We start from the raw sequence: 18,069 nt of genomic DNA, 5'->3' as shown, positions 1-18,069 counted from the left end.
TGGATTTACAATTCGAATCGTCGCTCCGCAAGATTCTTACATTAGTCCCGTAATGTTACTGCATTTGTGTAATTTTTAGTAGTTTTATTTCAGTGCCCAACATCAAAACCATCACCTTCACTACACTTGGTACGAGCATAGATATGGAAAACTGGGTCTTCATACAAATAAACCCTAATTAGTGGCGGATCAAAGCTGTCTAATGCTGACACAAAATTATTCACAATTAAATAATCGCTATTAAATTCTTAAAGCTAATTTGTCTGGAAGCGTACGCGCCATAGGGGAAAATTAAAATAATCAAGTTTGCTAAATTTCTGAACACAGGCAGGAAATCCGTTTCTATACAAAATAAAACATCGCGTATTTAGGCTTTTGTCCAACCTCCTCGCCCGAACTAATTAAAAGATATGTTAATCAACAGTCGGCAAGAAGCCCACAACTTTTACAGTGATTACGCAAGAAAACGAGAAACAATAAAAAATAAGAAAAGGAAATTAGGTTTCCGGTATAATTAATAACAAGTAGCTCACGAAATTTCTATATTTTATTGGGTGATAGCGGTCACGAAACTGAATAGTTCATTTGTACGTTTGGCTGTAAAGGAGAAAATTAATGGGTCTGTGCCTTTATTTGTGGTTTATACAAAGTATGGAGGTGAATTAAAAGGAAGGCGTTTTTAATGGTTTTACTACAAGATCTATAACCCTTCCTATTAAATAATTTCGTAAGAAATCTAAAACGGAGCTCGGGGAAAATTGTGGCTTTGTAGCACGAACTAACAAAATGACATACTGCCTAACGGGAAAAAGTTAAATAATTTATTAACCTCCATTTGAGTAATGCATGTAATAAGATTGAAAACTTAACTGTTGTTGGAAATGAGTAGTGTTCCTTTTTCCAAAGGCTCTTATTTTCGGGAATTAATGCGGACACTGAAGTTAATTATTAATGATCTGTATTTGTCCCTTCTCATTTTTACACGCTATTGTGGGATATCTATACGAAAGCTAGTACTTTTAATCCTTAAAAGTATAATTTTGACTTGTCATATCCCAATAGTAAACAACTTTATGAGGAAATTCTATTGGTTTTCAATATATTAATTTTTCTTGGTAAAATATATTTAGAAGTAGGTATGGAAATGGATATTTCCAAAGTTTTAACAATTAGGCGAAGCTTTTTTAGCTTCCTAGCATGAGCTAGGGTAGCTAAGCTAAGTTTCACCAAATGTCGACGTTTTACATCATTTTAAGCAACTTTCAAAAACTAAAATTTATTTCCGTCTGTATGTATGTAAAGTCTGAGATAACGGCTCGACGGATTCGGTTCAAATTTTGAAAATGTATATTAGGCATACGAAAACGGAAAATAAGCTTTTTTAGCTTCCTAGCATGAGCTAGGGTAGCTAAGCTAAGTTTCACCAAATGTCGACGTTTTACATCATTTTAAGCAACTTTCAAAAACTAAAATTTATTTCCGTCTGTATGTATGTACGTATAGTGGCAATTTTCTGAGATAACGGCTCGACGGATTCGGTTCAAATTTTGAAAATGTATATTAGGCATACGAAAACGGAAAATATCGGGCCGGATTTTAAAAATAAATTTTGGAGCACCGAACGGCATCGAACTTTTTTTGTCAAATGCAGCAAATTGTTAAAGTATTCGAAAGACCTTTTCGATGTACAACCTACAAAAATTGTGCAAGGATTTATTGCAAAAAAATGAGAAAAAAATGTAAAAGTTAAAAAACTAAAATTAGGAAATACAATTATTATGTCTTGTGACATTAAAACAAAAAAAATTAATAAAATCAATAGACAAACATGACCAAAAATTAAACAAGATACGAAGAATCGCATACGATTTTCAGTAGGAGATTTTTTTGTCACTCCGCTCGTATTCGGAAACCAGACTTTTGATCCGGCTCATATTCAACAGCACTGATGTCATCACATGAGGGGAATTTCTTTTCGAAAAATTCACTTAAAAAAGAAAGGGGTTCCCAAGCGGTCCCCCATCCAAATACCGACCGCTGTTGCTTAATTTCGGTGATCGGACGAAAACCGGCGTTTTCAACCTGGCATTTTCGTTGTTTAGCGGAAACAATTGCAGAATCTTTTCTTTAAAAAACCACACGAAAAGGATGCAAAAGCGACGTGAATTTCGCGATTTGGGGCTTTGAGCACTTCTTAAAAGATCAATTTTCGCATAAGTGCGTCAAGGGAAAATGCGTTGAGTCCTTTGTTAAGAAAAAGATGCACAAAACAATAGAAGGAATCCAAAACAAAGCAATTCTGAATTATGTACCCTATTCAGCAAGAATTGTCTATGGAAAAATCTTATACACACCAAATACTTACAGAGCTTGAAAGAACTGGTTGCAAACTCAGAAGTTGGCTCCGATGAGAATTAAAATAAAACTTTTACAAACAGGTTTACATAAGTTTTCTACAACTTTTTATTATTATTTATTTGCTTTTATTTTTCAGTGGGCGGGGTTTCAGCCAAGGCTGCTCTATCAACCCAACCCACTATACATGTACAAATATCCATGCCCGATCCCGGATTCGAACCAGGGACCCTTAGCACCACAGGCCAGCTTTAACTGAACTGCGCCACACGGGTCACTTTACTCTTGGTCTGAATTTATACCTAGTCACATTTTAAAATTTGTTTTCTTTGGATAATAAAGATGCCGATTAAAATTTACAATAACGCAATTTAAACTTTATGCCTGTTATTGACGTAAGTTTTTTTCTATACTTTGTGGCACTACAAAGCACCCGAAATGTTTGTGGAATGCGCTTATTTGAAACTCTTACTAGCCCCACGGCTCGTACCAAAATACTCCTGGTTGACTGACCAGACGCAAATCTTCCTCGCACCACGGCTCAGAGGCAAATATCTAATTTCTTGCAACGCTCATTCCCTCTCCCTATCTAAACTGACTTAAAACGCCTATTTAATAATGGATAGCAATGGCGAAGATATTTAGTTAATTCCCATTGGTTTGCTAACGTTAGGATCACCTCCCAAAAACGCTGACAGCGGAATTTTTGTTTATTTCTCTTCAAGAAAGTTTTGACTTGCAGCGTAAGAAATGAAACCTTATAGTACATCTTTTTTATCACATAAAATGGGCGCCGAATGTAATAAAACTCGCTCAACTCCAATCTACAAAATAAATCATTGAACATGACATTACGAATATTTGTTTGGTGGAATATAACTAAAACCTTGGCTGCATTTAACTTTAGAATTTATTCTTCCGCATTTTTGAATTGGATAAAAACGCAAAATAATTACTTACGTAAAATTGCCCTCTCGTTAGAGGTCAGGGAAGAATAGTATCCATGATTGTTAAATCCTGGTAAAATAATGGCCTTTTTAAATTTTGGGTTGCGACAACAAAAAAATCCTCACATTGACTTAAAATTCTTATACATTTGAAAGTTACGAAGGACTCAATCAAATTCCGTAAATTCCAAAGAATTCACTACTTAAATTGTGACTTAAAATTAACATTCGGATTAAATGAAATCGTCAGGAAAATATGACACAGAAAAATAAAACTCTGCCTGGATCTCAAATTGAGATTCAAATTCACACATAATTGATTAATAAAAAGAAAAAAATCATTCTAGCACACATGAGAACAAAATCTAATACAAAACAAAACCTGTAAGTAAGTAAATTTAAGGCTTACAATGCCGTTTTGACCAATACACCCCGTTTGCAAAACAACAATATTTAAAGTAGAGGTCTACTAGCTAGCAGAAATATACTGTCTGTGTGGATCATTGAAACTTGGCTATTTATTTTACTTTATGATAAAGTGGCCTCTGTAGAGGTTTGCTCTAAGGAATGTATGGAGGGGTTCCGAACCATTTTGTAAGGGAAACCGTTTCTTCATGAATCTATCTCAGAGAGAGGTAGATACAGATCCATATCAGAGAAGGGTTGATTACGATTCATACTTGAATTAGGGTAGTTTGTGAAATTTTGGATAGGAAAATAATTTAAAAAATATCGACCGGGTTATTGCAATCGAATGGCGTTTACTGCAACACATATATTTAGGTACTGTTAATTTCACTTACTTAATTGACCGAATTGAAATTTACACAATCGGTAGTCCAATTGCCAATAATCAACCGGCGGAGTCGGCGATCAAGCTGATAACGGCTGATGGCCTTGGAGTTGCAATGCTCGTTTTAATTTACCATAGGAAACAAAACCCGCTAATAATGGCTTATCATGACTGAAATTCTAAAATATTAATTTGGCCTCTTTTTCTAAATGACGAGCTTTCGGACTCAACAAAATTTACTAACATATCGGGACGAGAACGGTTGCAAACGGCGGCAGGCGTATTAATTGAAAGGTTGATTAGGTAGCGGCGGCTGAAACGCAACTCTGGATATCAAATTTAATCAGTTACCTTTAGTTTGTATCTTCAACTTCTAGACCCAACACAAATACTTTTGGCAAGACACTTTCGTAACGAAGCGCCTCTTTATACCAAGCGTTCATACACACAGTGATCACCAAAACTGGTGGAACCTGGGCGCTTCTTTCGACGGAACATAACGTAACGTGAGGTATCGAGAATACCGCTGAAATCTCTCAAATTTGTGTATATCCGCGAAAGGACATCCATGGAACGTATTTTTAAACCATCCCCAAAACGTTTCTGGAAGAACATCTTATGGATGTTAATTTTAGGTCCATGGACCAAAAACGTACGTCGATAGGACGTTGGGATAGTTACTGAATTCATTATTAAAGAGGTTATTGGTTAAACTGCAAAAACAATTATAATCACTCTAAGTAGTTCAAGACATTATTCTTAATGCTTAATTTAAAGTCACTTGTAGAAACTTCCCTCCTAATTATTTGACAGAATCCTCCTATATACTGACATTACTTTAAAATTGGGGGAAGGGGGAGCAGTAGACACAGCTTTAATGCATTGCAATGCTCAGTTATAAAGTGCTGTATCGAAAATGAACGCTTTATGAATTACAAGTGAAAAACCGAAAAACGTCCGAAAACGTCGGCTACAAAAATTATACCCACCGTTTGTGAAGGTGCAAATTGAGGGTACGTGTTTTCAACGCCAACCAAAGGTTTTAATAACTTTCCAGAAATCACTTCCAGGTTCAACCCCCTTTTTGGTCTCATTTTCCTATACATTGCAAAATCTTCAAAGTACTTTTCAGAGCACAACTGATTTATGCCCGACTGACCAAATGAAGTGTTTTTTTGCATATCAGTTTGAATCCAATCTTAATTATTTTCAACCCCTTCGTTTAAAGTGCCATTAAAATACCCCATATCGTTAAATGCGTCCGAGTTCTATGACTATAATATTTACCATCATCTGAAAATCGAATTCTAAACGAAAAACTGAATTACGATAAATGCAAGCTTAAAACGAAAGTACGCGTTGTCATTAAAAATATAAGAATTTCATCGTTCGTAAAGTTACATTAAAATAAAGCCGCTGACAACCTATAAAATTGCTTCGAAGAAATTAATTTAACATAATCGATGAATTCATATACATTTCTCGCCCGTAAATTTAGTAAATCTTTTTCGCTCGGTAATTATAATTACCATAAATCGCGTTTCATAACATTAGCGAACGCGAGAAAATATTGTACGACGTCAATTTCATACTGGAAGATATTTATGTCAATGGCAATTTATTTTTATTTATAAAGAAAAAGGAAGATGGTGAAATACGTGCATTCCCAATGGCATTTCAATGTCCAAATTAAGGTGTAACAATTTTTTGGGTAAGCTCGGATAAAGGAAAAACGTAATATTTCTCTCGGAATACGAATATGATAATATGCAAAAATTTTCAATCTCTTTTGATATTTCGTCTGTCAAACATGGCATAACTTCAATCAGATTACCAGAATGATATTTCAGCGAGAGAACGGGGACTTGTCTGAATATCGCGAATAGGGCTTAGGTTGAAATCTCGTTTAGAATAGGGAGAGTTATCGATCAGCTCCGATGTGCGACGCCCGCAGTCATAGATGGAATAGCAATAAGTGGGTGGCCGCCCGTAGCAGGGGTGGAAACCGAATTAAGGATCAAGGGAACAAAAACAGGGGAGTCAAAATATAAAAATAATGTCGGCCATTTCACCGACTTGCCGTTCTTTCATAACAATGAGGTTTCATAACCAGATATTTTTATATGTGAACCCTCACGTATTAATTATAAAATGACCCGTTTTGAAGCAAAACTCGTTAGGGATTTTGTTTTATGGGAAACGGGGTGTTGCAAACATATTGGCCGGATATTACGGTACAATGCTTTCGAAAGGATCTCAATGATTAAGAAGAAAGCCTTGTTTTTTAGTCCTCGCGAACGACGGCGGATTTAAAAACGCGTCCCTACAAGAAGATTAATCCGGACTTAAAGCAAAATATTAACGTTTAATTACCGGAGCTTATCTGGAAATTGGTTATTAACGTTCGGCTTGACTAACACCGACGTTGATGCTTAAAATAAAGGTACGAATTAGGAGAAAAACCGCGCGGAAATTTTTCGTTAGGGTTTTGTTAAGTTAAAAATTGAATTATGTAAAAGTAATATTGGACTCTCAAGAAGTTGAAAATGTAATAAATCCCCATTAAAATTTAAAAGAATATCTTTTTCCAGTAGATTACTAAGTAATCTGATTTGCTTTTTAATATTCAATTTAATTTGCAAGATCCACAGCGGAAACGGTTAAGAATATCGGGGGTTTAAAGTCGTTAAAATGTAATTATAAGTTAATCAGACATGTTTAATTGTAAAATTGGCTTAATTCCTCGATCAATAGCACTAGCACAACTTTCATTTTGGTTTAATTTTATGTATCTCCTTTAACGATCGTTGGAAGTTTACGGTGAGCGATCTGCACAAATTTACGTACGTCATTACACAGCGTCCCTTTTACCCGTTAGCGGTTTTACACACGCTTGTTGTGTGTAATTGTTTTCCATTTCGATTTAGGGGTTTAATTACCTAATGATAAATCTGCACGGTTGAGAAAATGACGACCCCTTTCGTATGTTTTCGAGCTAATCTGTAGAACTCTTCAAATACGAGGAATAAAAGACCAGCTTCATTTCAGCAAGAAAACTAAACCCGTAATTTACTGATAATCTTTTGATGTTTATAAATTGTTTTAATTTCAGGTGACGCTGTAATTATATAAAATGTTTCCATTTCTGACTTAGTAGACACAATGTATTGCTTTAGTTTAGGACTGCTGAGAGAAGGCTGAATCCGAGGCTGAATCAAATTCATTTATTTGTGATTTCGACTCACATTAATGGAGCACTCTTCGCGATAGTTACACTTTCTCACAATATGACTTAAAGTAACGATGGGTCACCCTGTATGTATGAGTAACTTGAAAATGAATGCAATTTCTATCGTGTTATTTGAATTTGGAATCCTTATATGATTTTGTTTAAGAATTATTTATTGCTTAATTTTGTTTAAATAATCGCGCTGTATTTTAGTTTTATTTTATTGTTCATTTAGAAAGATATGGCAATATTTTGCGTGTAATGTTTTATAAAAATGTGTCTCGTGTTATCTCCGGTCATTAAGATAAGTGTTATCGCTTCATAAGCTAATTAACTTGTTGGGTATCCATTCTATTTCTCGGGATGCTCGAATGGGGTAAAATGGTAAACCTGAGGGCGCGCTAAACCTTCCCCATAAAAATTAAAATTGTTTCGAAATAAAAACTGAATAAATAAAATTCAATAGAAAATCTAAGCCAATTAATTTGGGAGATCAGCAGGTTTCCCCGATAAGAAGAGATAAGAAAAAAAGACAAATAAGGGCAGCATCCCTTTGATCTAAAACCAACGATTTTAGTAGTATAGTAAGGCCGATCCTGGCTCACTTTACATTGAAAAGTGCCATATGATTGAAGTGTTAGCGTTTCAAGGTCAAAGTGGTGTTGAAGGTCAAAGTGGTATTGCGTAAGTGGGGGGGGGGGGGGATTTCAAGGTCGAGTGTTGAGAAGAAAGGGGTGTATTGTTTGTGTTCTTTGGAGGGGGGTGGTGGTGTCGGTTCAAGGCCGTTGGTAAGAGGGGGTGATGGCTGAGGTCATTGGATTTCAAGGTCGATTGGTGAAAACAAAGGGGTGTATTGTTTGTGTTCTTCGGAGGCTTCAAGGTCATGTGTGGGGATGTGTCTGTCTGAAAGAATGCGTGCCGATGCTGGCTCACTTGAAGGTCAAATCGATTTTGGGTCGAAGCTGAATGCGTGGCGATCCTGGCTCACTTTCAAGGTCGTATCGATGCATTGGTGTTCAAGGTCATGTGGGGGTGTGTCCGTCTGAAAGAATGCGTGCCGATGCTGGCTCACTTGAAGGTCATATCGATTTTGGGTCGAAGCTGAATGCGTGGTGATCCTGGCTCACTTTCAAGGTCGTATCGATCCTGGCCCACTTAGCATTGAAGAATATATGAATAAAGTGTTGGTGTTCAAGGTGAAATTGGTGTGGTGTTGCGTGGTCGTTTCAAGGTTTTTGGATTTCAAGGTCGATTGCTGAGAGTGTTAAGGGGGGGGTATTGTGTGTGATCAAATTGTTTTTCCTGAAGGCGATTGGATTTCAAGGTCGGACGCTGAGAACAAAGGGGGGTTTAATGTTTGTGTTCTTCTGGGGGATGGGGTGCCACTGGCGGTGCCAGTTCAGCGCTGAGAGTGTAAAAAATGGGTTGCGTAATTTTTCGGCTGCCGTCTCAAGATTGAGGGTAAAACGTAATTATTCTTCTTGCCGGCTTCGTATCTCAAAGGCCGAGAGCGCGCCGGGCGTCGAGAGAACAAAGGGTGTATTGTTTGTGGTCAAGGTCAAACGTGGTGCAATTCTTAGGCTATCGAGGGATGGTTTGCGACTTGGAGAGTGGGGGGTGTAATATAAGGTGCTTATTGGAATAGTCATTTGTCCATAATAATAATAATAATAATAATAGAGGAGATGTCAAGAGTAATTGTTCATCATCATCATCAGCAGCAGCAGCAGCGGCAGAAACGGAAAGCTGGTAAAGAAAATTAGAAAATTAAAGTGGGATGTGGAAATTTTGGGTTGTCGGCGCAGTATGGAAAAATTGATGTTGGGAGGCCTACTGGCGATTTGTGGTGAATATGTGGCGAACGGCTGTTGAATGCCTTCATCAAACCTTATTGGTATTACTATCTGATGCTGAGCATGAGGCGGTGTATGGACCTGAGACTTTTAGGGAACAGTGTCAAAACATTGCCCAAAGGTATGAGTTGGGGATTGAAATATGTAGACGCTTTTTAAATTATAAAATATCCGTTTATTGCCTTATGAACGGACTAAACGTGGCTCAGTTGGGTGAATACATAATATGGTGATGAAGAAAGTGACATTTGACGATAGTAACAATCGCGTGTATGTGCTGATCGCGTGGTCATGTGCATATAATGAAGCGCGAAAAGGGCCTTGGATAGATTTCGCTTTAGTAGGAAAATAGAGCAATTTTGTAAGATATTGTCTCTCGTCTTAGCAGAAAATCATCGATCATCGGTTTATCGCACTAGATTTCATGGTCAACATCAGACCGCAATATAATGGTATATATCGCACTGGATTTGAAGGCCACCATACAGCAATGTAATGGTTTATCGCACTCTAGATTTCAAGGTCATCAGTCAGCAATATAATGGTGGTAGAAAACGGTGCCTGGAATCAGTCGAATAGTGTTGACTAATCAGTTAAAATGGATCTTAATCGACTCAACAGTAGCACCTACTGCAAACCTTTCAAGAACGTCAAGGATATGAAGGTTGGTGAAAAGTATAAAGTGATTGGTATCGATCTAATCAATACCAAGTATGGCGATCGAATACTGATCGATACTGAGAACTTTAAGTGCATCCTTCCTTTGCGCTTTTATGAGTACTTCAAGAGCGACAACTGTCTGCAGATCTTCAAGGACTTCTTGTCCAGGGAAGAAGTCTTTATAACAAGCGCTGGAACGGCGGGGAAGACTACTAATTTAACATTTATGTAAAAAAGTTGTAAATGAGAGAGAGAGAGAGAGAGATAATAAATGTTGTTCACGAGAGAGAAATTGGGTCTCTTATTTAAATGCACATCCCACTCTCGAGATCATCTCAACGAAAAAAAGGCTCCAAAATGTGGTGACGAGGATGAGGGCGACGATGACAACATCTATCGCGATATTGAAGATGTGTTAAACTATAAGTTTAACGTAAATTCTCACAATACAGTTTGCAAGATGGAATTATTATACTATCGACCTACTTATTTTATGTATCACATATGTCAATAAACGTACTCTATTTGAGCATTTTTTTTTATTTGATGGAGGCAACTTCTTGCCACACTTCAACAATGTTGAGTCGGAAGCGGAAGTGTACGGATGGGAGTGGCTTGGTTAATAATCTCATAAACAAACTTCCAGTGGAACTACATATTCCTGGCTATCAGTATTGCGGACCTGGTACTAAATTAGATAAAAGGCTAAAGCGAGGCGATCCCGGCATAAATCCCCTAGACGCTCAGTGTAAAGAGCTCGACATTTTTTTTTTAAATAAACAGCTTTCAAAATAAACAGGCTGTTCCCCCTGTTTGTTTACCTGTTTCCCTTGATCGCATCATCATGGATACTAAAGAGATGGCCTTGAAACGACGAATAGTTCAAGCGCGTAAAGTACAATCGTCACAAAGCGGATCGTTTTATTAAAGAAGTGGAGTTTGTACGAACGTATAAACCGCTAATTCAACCGCTATCCCAGATCGTTAAGAAAATCGAACCGCCGTTAAGGTCATATCGATTTTGGCTCACTCAAAGCTTAATGGATGCCGATCCTGGCTGACTTTCAAGGCCATGCGGTGTTTGTCTGTCGAGTGTAGTTTGAGAACAAAAATGTTGTATTGTTTTCGGGTGATCAAGGCGACTTAAGAATGGGTGTGGTTTAGACTAATATATAAGTGTTTGTTGTAATGGGTCTTTGCTCTGAATAATTCAATAATAGACGAGATGTCAAGAGCCATTGTCCATCATCATCATCCACAGCAGCAGCACCGACATCATCTTTGCAATGCAATGCCGAAAAAAGATTTGACGAACTGTTACTGAAAATTAGAAAATTAAAGTGGGATGTTGAAATGCTGGGTTGTCAGCGGCTCAGCACCGTATGAAAAAACTGATTTTGTAGTGATGCTTGGACGTATTCAAACTTTCATACAGTAGCAGTTAAGGCAAGGATTATTTCTTTGTGTGATGAGACAATGGCATAAATAAGACGATGATGGTTATTCTTGTGTATCAATTAAGACAATTTGTACTTATGTAAAGTTTGAGTATTAAAAAAGAATGTATAAAGGGTGCTTATTCATTTTGCCCTGACATTCTTCCTTTAGAACCAATTTGTACGTGGTATGATCAAACACGCTTATTTCTTGTGTAGGAATTGCGAGCGAGAGGGTTAAAAAAGTTTGGGGATTGGTGTTTAATGAACGCTCAATTTTTAAAACGAGTACACTGTACCTACGGTGAATAGACGTTCTGCTTGGTATCGCGCATTTGGTAAAAATAGAAAATTATCAGCTCGCATTATGTCGACTTGCGTATGCACTCATTTCATTGCACAGTGATATTCGCCGATTCGCGATGTGTTGTGGAAAATAATTTTGGTGTTTCTTTGTGATAATGATTAATTCGATTAGTATTCTCACTCGAACTCAGGTAGGTACGTAAATATTGCATTTAAAGTTATACCGTGAATGTTTGTGGCAGGTAAACTAAATTAATTAATATCAACAATCGCATTAAATAATCCATGTATTTTCTACGTAAAATTAGCTACATTACATTAATGTTTTACTTATTTCTCGTAAGTACCTACCGAAGTACCTACTATTACAAATGTGAAATTAAATTTAAAAAGAAAAATTAGCTATTCTTTAAAAATTGCATGTAATTTATAATAAACTTCATGTCTCGATGCAGGTTTTCATCTTGAAGCCGTGGTGCAGCCAATTCCCGTTCTAAACGCTCCGTCTGGAGTTGGGAATTTCTTTGTCTGGCCTGGAAAATTGTCAGCATCTTCTCCAGACACCCCATTGATAACATCGCCAGCTCTTGGGGTGTGGACGGCTCGTGCCATCTGGGCGATTCATGAGATGGCGGCGGCGGTGGTGGTGGTGGCGCCTCTTCTTGGTCGATGGCTGCTGAAGACGGCGGCGAGACGTGGTCATAAAATTCTCTTAGTAATTGCATATCTTTTTCCCCCCTAGGCAACGGGGCACTGTAACAATAAGAGAAACAATATTAAAAATAGATTATATGTAGAATAAAAGTAACTTACTGAAAGTGATTGTTGCCGCCGTTATTTACAGGTAGCTGTAGTGGTAAATTTGGTTGTTGTTGAGCTGGATTATTTCTGTAACGTAACAATAAAATAAGTATTTCCACATAAACGGAGGTACAGTAATGAGTAAACTTACGGAAATTGATGCATGTCACCCATCGCGGATTGTGGATGTAAAGCTACCATTTCTGACGGCTGCGTTTGAGTATTTGCCTGGGGTAGCGGCGCAGGAATTATAATATGCTCCAATATTTGTACTGATGGATACTGACTGTCTGTAAAACATATATGTATTAGAAATTTTATTTTTTCGTGAACAATAATTTGTACCTTAACTGTTGTTGGTGTTGTTGTTGCTGGCCATGTCTGGGATCTATCACCGGTGGTCTCATGTGAGATGGAGGAATCGTTGTAATTGGAGGAGCGTAAACATGATTGAAATTTCCCTCATATTCTTTTAGAAAATCTTCCAGTTCATTTGTGGTGGTGGTGGTGGTGGTAGCTATTGTTATATAAAAAATAAAATAATACAACATTAGTATCTATATGGATGGTGGAGAGCGAGAACTAAATTATTATACAAGTTTACAACTTACCTTTCCGGATGTCCTTCTTTATCTTCCGTGAGGAGGTTGATCACATCACCATCGGATAACTTTGTAGGTTTTTCTAAGGCGATCTTTAAGATTGAGCGTCCACCACCCCCACAGGCATTTATGTAAGGCTTCTTACTCGTTGCACTTTTCTTTAAAGTCAACTTGTTGTTGGCGCGTTTGGTTGAAGACATGACGATAACGTGCAGATTAACACTTGTGCTGCAAAATGACTATGACTACCCCTAGGTATATATGTGAAGGTTTTTGTTGGAGTTAGCAAAAGAGTGATTCTGAAATAACATCAAGGACGTTCTTACACACATATCAACCATTGTCCTGACACCTGCACGCTTTCCAGGAAACGTACATTTCCATGGTGTTTGCAAAACTATAGTGTTAGCAAATAATACCCGTGGAACACCTGCAACATTGAAGATTCCCAGAAGATAGCAAAGACAGCAGAGACCATTCTACACCTCAGTTTAACAATGATAATATTCTTTAATATACTTGGAAGATGAACTTATAAATGATTTTTAATCCGTGAGATCTCATATTGACGTGGTATCTGTAGGTATATCGCATTTCGTAAGATACGATAACGTATTTCCTGCCGCTCTTGGAATTTGTCGCAGCACCGTGTTTGCAAGCATCTCTTCTCGTTTCAAGGAACTATATAGGATAACAGTTTTAATTATAGGTAGAGGTGGAATCTGTTACAAGTTTAAGCAACAACATCGTTAATCTAACGCGAAATTAAATTAAATTATTGTAAAATAAATCTGATATTGTGCGACATATTTCAATAATCACTTCTAACATACGTTTATTAGAGAAGGCAATTACCAATCACCTTCATAATGAGGTAAATGAAAACCCGATAAGACTCGAAGCGAATTTAGCTCAACTTAAATGTTTTCGAGCGCAATTAAAAAATATCTCGATAAAAAAGGAGGGTTGTGGAATAAACGACATCATCGTGGATAAAAAAATCGGCCCCTACGTGCTCAGGCCTGATACACATTAGATTCTTGTTTCAAAGTCGTTTGATTACCGACGTCATTGTAAATTTCACTCATAAAGATCCTTTAGTTTTTCTAAAACAATCGTGCGACAGCATTGCGCGCAAAATTGGTGAGGCGCTAAAACGTTCAATGCTAAAGGTAAACGTAATTCTGGCATGTAATTTTATCCACCCGCAAGATCTCAATTTAGATTTGAAAACATTTCAAACCAGAAATGCTACAATTGATAGCCGTACCAATCTTAAAAAGTGGTACAAAGAGAACTTTTTTGATAAACTGCAAGCCAAATTTTCCGAACACCGGTCCGGGTGGTGTTTGATCGAGTTTTCTACCTCAAAATCAATATTATTAATTATACTCCTATCAGAGGTGGTTTTTCCGCATACATAAAAATGCCCTCGTTTATACTAGCTAAGAAGGCCGTTGTAAATGTGCGAAACAATGATAAGTTTTGTTTTCTATGATCAATAGTGGCTGCTTTATATCCTGTAACCAAAAACGCTGATAGGGCGAGTAGTTATCCTCATTTTGATGATAAGGATGCGGATGTGCAAAAGGACCGTTTCAGGAAAGGTTTCGATCACTACATATATAATACCGTGAAAACGTGTTTATTATTCTGTTGGAAATAAACAGCTATCAAGTCAAACAGCTTTCAAAATAAACAACTTTCAAATAAGAGCTTATTGAAAAACAGGCTGTTTCGCCTGTTTGTTTACCTGTTCCCTAAAAAAATTGCAAAGTATACTCTGGTCGCTCTACTTTTAGGGAATTAGGATAAAACAAATATAAAGAGTACATTTAGGCAAACTGTTTACCGAAACAATATTACTTTTTATGGTCTCGATTGCAAAATCCATATATTGAAAGCATTCACAGCGACAGTCGTAACATCCCGCACAAGTTCACTTCTACAACCGCCGCATTGTATAATAGTACGGTTCGGATAAAAAAAATTATTAAAGTCCTCGTGTGAGATCGAAGGGACTTCAGCGCATTTTTGTGTAGCAGATCAGTATTCTATTAGCCACTTTGACTCAACCATCAATAAAAGATCTTGTCGTAGGCTACTACATTCACTTTGTCGGTACCCGCTTCCCACTTTCCGCGTGCACCCCCAGATGTCGCCAACCTCACATCATGTAGCCCTGTCCCTAAGGTTGACAAATTACACGGCCTTGTAGATACACGTACACCCGTTGTCTTTCTACAAGAGTTCTTCTACGCGCCCACATTTGCTGCCAGACAGCCAGCCAGCCAGCCAAAGTGAGATTAAAAGCTACTTTTTACAAATAAATTTGCAAAAATGCGCTAAAAATGCACGTGTTGCAGTGTAAGCAGGTTGCGGCCTGCGCGGTAAGGTGAAGGTTATACCTATACCATATGTGTTATCATAAGTGTTAAATTACGGTTATACTTAAGTTATAGCAGGATACAGCCAAATGTGAGGGCTTCCCAGTGCAAACTGTGGATTGCTGCGTATATACGGCGTATACCTCCGTATTTTTAACAAAAGGGCATGGTATACGCTTCTAGGAAAAAAAAAGGCAAGGTATACACCGTATACCCTCGTATACCCCCGGATGACACCACTGGTAGTAGTAGTATTTTGAAAAGTAGGGAAGTCTAGCCAGCGGACTGATCTCGGTAAGGGAAGAGGGTCTTCGTCTCGATCGCATGTAATAAGGTATCGCAGGATCATACGTTGTAGTGGTGACTTTCTTTTGCAGGAGATTGGCGTTTTTTAGGGGGGCGATGTAAATACTTCGTCCTCTGGCTCCTCCTTTTTCGTCTCAATAACCGATGATGACGGCGGTTCGATTTTCTTTACGATCTCGGATAGCGGTTACGTTCGTACAAACTCCACTTCTTTAATAAAACGATCCTCTTTGAGAAGATTGTAGACTTTTGCTGTATCGCTTTACGCACTTAAACTATTCGTCGTTTCAAGGCCATCTCTTTAGTATCCACGATGATGCGATCAAGGGAACAGGTAAACAAACAGGGGGAACAGCCTGTTTTTCAATAAGTTCATATTTGAAAGTTGTTTATTTTGAAAGCTGTTGACACATCTGCATCCTTATCATGTTGTAAATGAGAGAGAGAGAGAGAAATAATAAATGTTGTTGACGGGAGAGAAATTGGGTCTCTTATTTAAATGCACATCCACTCTCGAGATCATCGCAACGCCCTTTTGTTAAAAATACGGAGGGATACGCCGTATATACGCAGCAATCCACAGTTTGCACTGGGAAGCCCTCACATTGTACTATGAATTAACGTCCTTTGGCTGTATCCTGCTATAACTTAAGTATAACCGTAATTTAACACTTATGGTAACACATATGGTATAGGTATAACCTTCACCTTACCGCGCAGGCCGCAACCTGCTTACACTGCAACACGTGCATTTTTAGCGCATTTTTGCAAATTTATTTGTAAAAAGTAGCTTTTAATCTCACTTTGGCTGGCTGGCTGGCTGTCTGGCAGCAAATGTGGGCGCGTAGAAGAACTCTTGTAGAAAGACAACGGGTGTACGTGTATCTACAAGGCCGTGTAATTTGTCAACCTTAGGGACAGGGCTACATGATGTGAGGTTGGCGACATCTGGGGGTGCACGCGGAAAGTGGGAAGCGGGTACCGACAAAGTGAATGTAGTAGCCTACGACAAGATCTTTTATTGATGGTTGAGTCAAAGTGGCTAATAGAATACTGATCTGCTACACAAAAATGCGCTGAAGTCCCTTCGATCTCACACGAGGACTTTAATAATTTTTTTTATCCGAACCGTACTATTATACAATGCGGCGGTTGTAGAAGTGAACTTGTGCGGGATGTTACGACTGTCGCTGTGAATGCTTTCAATATATGGATTTTGCAATCGAGACCATAAAAAGTAATATTGTTTCGGTAAACAGTTTGCCTAAATGTACTCTTTATATTTGTTTTATCCTAATTCCCTAAAAGTAGAGCGACCAGAGTATACTTTGCAATTTTTTTAGGGAACAGGTAAACAAACAGGCGAAACAGCCTGTTTTTCAATAAGCTCTTATTTGAAAGTTGTTTATTTTGAAAGCTGTTTGACTTGATAGCTGTTTATTTCCAACAGAATAATAAACACGTTTTCACGGTATTATATATGTAGTGATCGAAACCTTTCCTGAAACGGTCCTTTTGCACATCCGCATCCTTATCATCAAAATGAGGATAACTACTCGCCCTATCAGCGTTTTTGGTTACAGGATATAAAGCAGCCACTATTGATCATAGAAAACAAAACTTATCATTGTTTCGCACATTTACAACGGCCTTCTTAGCTAGTATAAACGAGGGCATTTTTATGTATGCGGAAAAACCTCCTCTGATAGGAGTATAATTAATAATATTGATTTTGAGGTAGAAAACTCGATCAAACACCACCCGGACCGGTGTTCGGAAAATTTGGCTTGCAGTTTATCAAAAAAGTTCTCTTTGTACCACTTTTTAAGATTGGTACGGCTATCAATTGTAGCATTTCTGGTTTGAAATGTTTTCAAATCTAAATTGAGATCTTGCGGGTGGATAAAATTACATGCCAGAATTACGTTTACCTTTAGCATTGAACGTTTTAGCGCCTCACCAATTTTGCGCGCAATGCTGTCGCACGATTGTTTTAGAAAAACTAAAGGATCTTTATGAGTGAAATTTACAATGACGTCGGTAATCAAACGACTTTGAAACAAGAATCTAATGTGTATCAGGCCTGAGCACGTAGGGGCCGATTTTTTTATCCACGATGATGTCGTTTATTCCACAACCCTCCTTTTTTATCGAGATATTTTTTAATTGCGCTCGAAAACATTTAAGTTGAGCTAAATTCGCTTCGAGTCTTATCGGGTTTTCATTTACCTCATTATGAAGGTGATTGGTAATTGCCTTCTCTAATAAACGTATGTTAGAAGTGATTATTGAAATATGTCGCACAATATCAGATTTATTTTATAATAATTTAATTTCGCCTTAGATTAACGATGTTATTGCTTAAACTTGTAACAGATTCCATCATTCCTCTAC

General features: G+C 37.7%; 1 protein-coding gene and 2 long non-coding RNA genes across 4 annotated transcripts; 2 read left to right on the top strand and 1 right to left on the bottom strand.

Annotated features, from left to right (window-relative positions):
* The first annotated feature begins 8,035 nt into the window (after positions 1-8,035).
* LOC116174225 lies at positions 8,036-10,366 on the top strand. Its single transcript, XR_004146059.1, has 2 exons — positions 8,036-8,953; positions 9,005-10,366. It is a non-coding gene; the product is annotated as an uncharacterized LOC116174225 (long non-coding RNA).
* A 1,218-nt stretch (positions 10,367-11,584) lies between these two features.
* On the top strand, positions 11,585-12,387 carry LOC116174224. Its single transcript, XR_004146058.1, has 2 exons — positions 11,585-11,770; positions 12,035-12,387. It is a non-coding gene; the product is annotated as an uncharacterized LOC116174224 (long non-coding RNA).
* On the bottom strand, positions 11,933-13,326 carry LOC116174223. Of its 2 annotated transcripts, XM_031492118.1 has the most exons (4): positions 12,726-13,326; positions 12,532-12,670; positions 12,393-12,467; positions 11,933-12,332 (listed from the first exon to the last, which is right to left on the bottom strand). In XM_031492118.1, the coding sequence occupies exons 2-4, from the start codon at positions 12,579-12,581 to the stop codon at positions 11,978-11,980; spliced, it is 480 nt and encodes a 159-aa protein (XP_031347978.1). In that variant the 5' UTR covers positions 12,582-12,670; positions 12,726-13,326; the 3' UTR covers positions 11,933-11,977. The 2 variants fall into 2 exon arrangements, with proteins under 2 accessions (XP_031347978.1, XP_031347977.1); XM_031492117.1 differs by lacking the exons at positions 11,933-12,332; positions 12,393-12,467 and having other exon boundaries at positions 12,726-12,905; positions 12,992-13,326.
* Between the last annotated feature and the right edge of the window lie 4,743 nt (positions 13,327-18,069).

The sequence above is a fragment of the Photinus pyralis genome, unplaced genomic scaffold (genome assembly GCF_008802855.1).
Source record: "Photinus pyralis isolate 1611_PpyrPB1 unplaced genomic scaffold, Ppyr1.3 Ppyr1.4_LG6, whole genome shotgun sequence".
Lineage (NCBI taxonomy): Eukaryota > Metazoa > Arthropoda > Insecta > Coleoptera > Lampyridae > Photinus > Photinus pyralis.
Note: the sequence above shows the minus strand (reverse complement) of the source record. Positions and strands in the feature narration are given on the sequence as shown.